This window comes from Arachis ipaensis, chromosome B10 (genome assembly GCF_000816755.2).
Source record: "Arachis ipaensis cultivar K30076 chromosome B10, Araip1.1, whole genome shotgun sequence".
Taxonomy (NCBI): Eukaryota; Viridiplantae; Streptophyta; class Magnoliopsida; order Fabales; family Fabaceae; genus Arachis; species Arachis ipaensis.
The window spans coordinates 112,198,220-112,201,120 of record NC_029794.2 but is presented as its reverse complement, the minus strand read 5'-3'; the positions used below and the strand labels follow the sequence as shown (position 1 = coordinate 112,201,120).

The window sequence follows — 2,901 nt, the reverse complement described above, 5'->3', positions numbered from 1 at the left end:
GTTTATTTTCTCTGAAAAGAAAAATGCCACTAAATAACAAACTAAGTTAGACTTATAGTCACCAAAAAACTAAGTTAGACTTATGAATTACTTTATAGTTTATACAGTTTTAACAGTGAAAAAGCACTATGCCACTCCACTCATATATATTTAATCATAATAAAGGTAGCAATATATAGAGGATCACAATAATCTATGGTAAAGTATATATCTTTGTATATACATTATATTAATTTGAATAAGTATAAAAAATTAATATTTAATTTAAGATCATATATATATATATATATATAATATTAATTAAAATTAACAACTAAAATAATTACAACATCAATATTTCTGAAAATACCTATATCAATTAGTAGTAGAATGATTTAGCACTTGAAAAAAACCTAGAGATCTTTCTTTTCCCTGTTTAATTTATACATTGTGGCATATGTACACTGGGATGGAGACTCTTGACCTGTCCTTGTTATTGTAAAAAGTAAAACGTAGTAAATTACCACGGTTTACATAATAATGAATCAGAATATGCAAGTAAAAAAATTATAATTATTACATTTAAATAAAGATTTCTCCCAATAATTTTATTTAGGTAAATTACCCTTATTTTTATATGAAAATATGTTCATATAGAGTTATTTTTCTTTTTCAAATGGTTGCAAAAAAGACCCACCACGAAGTTAGAGAGAGATTGGAATAATAAAAAAAAAATTCCGCTAAAGAGGCAATGAAAAATCTTGACAATATGTATAATGGATTTTAAATTTGGTCCAATAATAAAAAAAAAGAAACCCAATCAGTTATTTTAAAAAATTAACCATCCCAACCCTAATTTACTAATAGAATTTACTCAAATATCCTCTCTCCCAACCCGTCTGCTACCCCATCCTCATCAGTCATCCCATCTCTCCAGCGTTAGAAACTCTTCTACTGGCCATCAAACAATCATCCACGTATTTATTAGATACCTTGAAGACGTAAGGGAAGTGAAATCCAAGAAAGTCAAGTTGACCGCGCAAGACAAGACATTTTTAAAGTGGGCTATATTTGCATGTACAAAAAATGGAGCATCATGGACTAAACTAATTACTTGCACAATTATTGTTGTGCTATCCTACATTGATCTTGGTCCTATACTGTAGGGGGAGGCAACGTCGTTGAAGGTGGCAGCGGCCATGGCGGTCTTGGACTGTGCGACGGACGCAATGTGTGTGAAGGGAGCGTCTCCATTTACGATATTGCGAGGTGTGATGGACGTATGAAAACAACACACTTGTGTGTCCCCTATACATCGGGAATGACGACGTTGAGAGGGAAAACTACCGACGCGACGGTGTTGCTAGGCGTTTGTGGTGCGCACGTCAGCATCAGCTAGAGCTATGGACGATGGCGGCTGGTATCTGTGGCGGCGCGACACCGGTGAGAGAGGAAGAGACTGAGCGAGAAGACAGTCACATCAGATAAGAGAGAAGAAGGTTGTTTTTAGGGTTTACATAACTCTTGCAAATTCTTATTTATTTTGAAATTTAAATTGGTAATTATTAAAAATTAATTATTTATTTATCATTTGATGTTAATTTCAATTTTATCGCTATTATACATATTGTACACTAAATTTATTGGCTTTCCATACTTTTTTAAAAAAAAATACTAAAAGATTATCAGAATTTATTATTTTTGATTATTCATTAGCTATTAATATTTAAAAGTGTAAAATAATTAAAATATGTTATTATATTATTAAACTAAAAAGATTTAATTAATAACTAAAAATAATAAATTATAATATTGTCTAATATTTTTTACTGGAACAATAAAGGAATTAAAAGCTCCAATTCCAAAGGAATGATTGGTTAAAAAAAGGGTCATCATCAGCCACATTATCCTGAAAAGTTGGTACCGAGAACAACAATTCATCACCCGAGTAGTGATGATCAATTCTGTCCAACTCATCAGAATAGAGAGCACCCCCACAATCAGCAGAACAAGAACCACCCAAATCCTTCAAAAATGTCCAATCCATCATCATGTTGTTGTCCACTTCCTCTTGAGATACAACAGCAGCATCAGCTTTGGATTCTAACAATCCAACTGATGAAGAATCATTGTTATTGCTATTTGGTTGTTCTTGTTGGTGATCATGATGTGGGTCCTGAGAATGGGCAAAGCTAGCAGCAATCTCTTGAATTTCTTGATGAGTAAGCGAATGATGATGAACGGCGGCGCTGGTGCTCAAGTTGAAAGGAGTGTCGGGGAAATTGAAATTGGCTCGACAACCTCGGAGACAATAAAGAGCAGCATCGAATGCACGCGCAGCTTTTTCAGGAGAATCATAAGAGCCAAGCCAAATGCGTTCGCGGCTATTTGGAAGCCTAATTTCAGATACCCATTTCCCCCACTTTCTCTTCCTCACCCCTTTGTACACCTTCTTGTTATTGTTGCTATCATCATCACAATTATTAGATGAAGTGTGATTATGATTATTATTATTATTAGGTGCATCAGCAGCATCACCACCTTCATCCCCAGACATGTTAGCAAGCTGCTTCGAATTCTTCATAGGATAGTAGTAGCAGTGTGTGTGTGTTTAGTTTAATTTGTGTATAAAGTAATTAAACGCGGTGGGTTTCAACATAGTAGTTGACGAGAAAACCTTTGTGATTGATATATATATATAGATGGTTAGTGGGGTGGGTGTGAGGTGAAGGGTTTTGAAGGTCTAAGGGGATTAACGTGTTGATCGGAATAAAGAGAGTAAAAGGAGCGTGAGATCCATTCCAATTCCATATCAATATTCCATGAGCATGTGCCCTCTATTGTCCTCATGTACCATGCCACGCGCTACGCTAGACCTATTTCTCTGAAAAATTAAATTTTGCGTCAGCATCATTTTTTTTT

The 2,901-nt window shown here is 34.4% G+C and overlaps 1 protein-coding gene across 1 annotated transcript; it reads right to left on the bottom strand.

Moving 5' to 3' along the window:
* Positions 1,777-2,654, bottom strand: LOC107622034 (ethylene-responsive transcription factor ERF017-like). The gene has a single exon (XM_016323969.2). It carries the CDS (start codon positions 2,561-2,563, stop codon positions 1,826-1,828), a length of 738 nt encoding a protein of 245 aa, XP_016179455.1. The 5' UTR covers positions 2,564-2,654; the 3' UTR covers positions 1,777-1,825.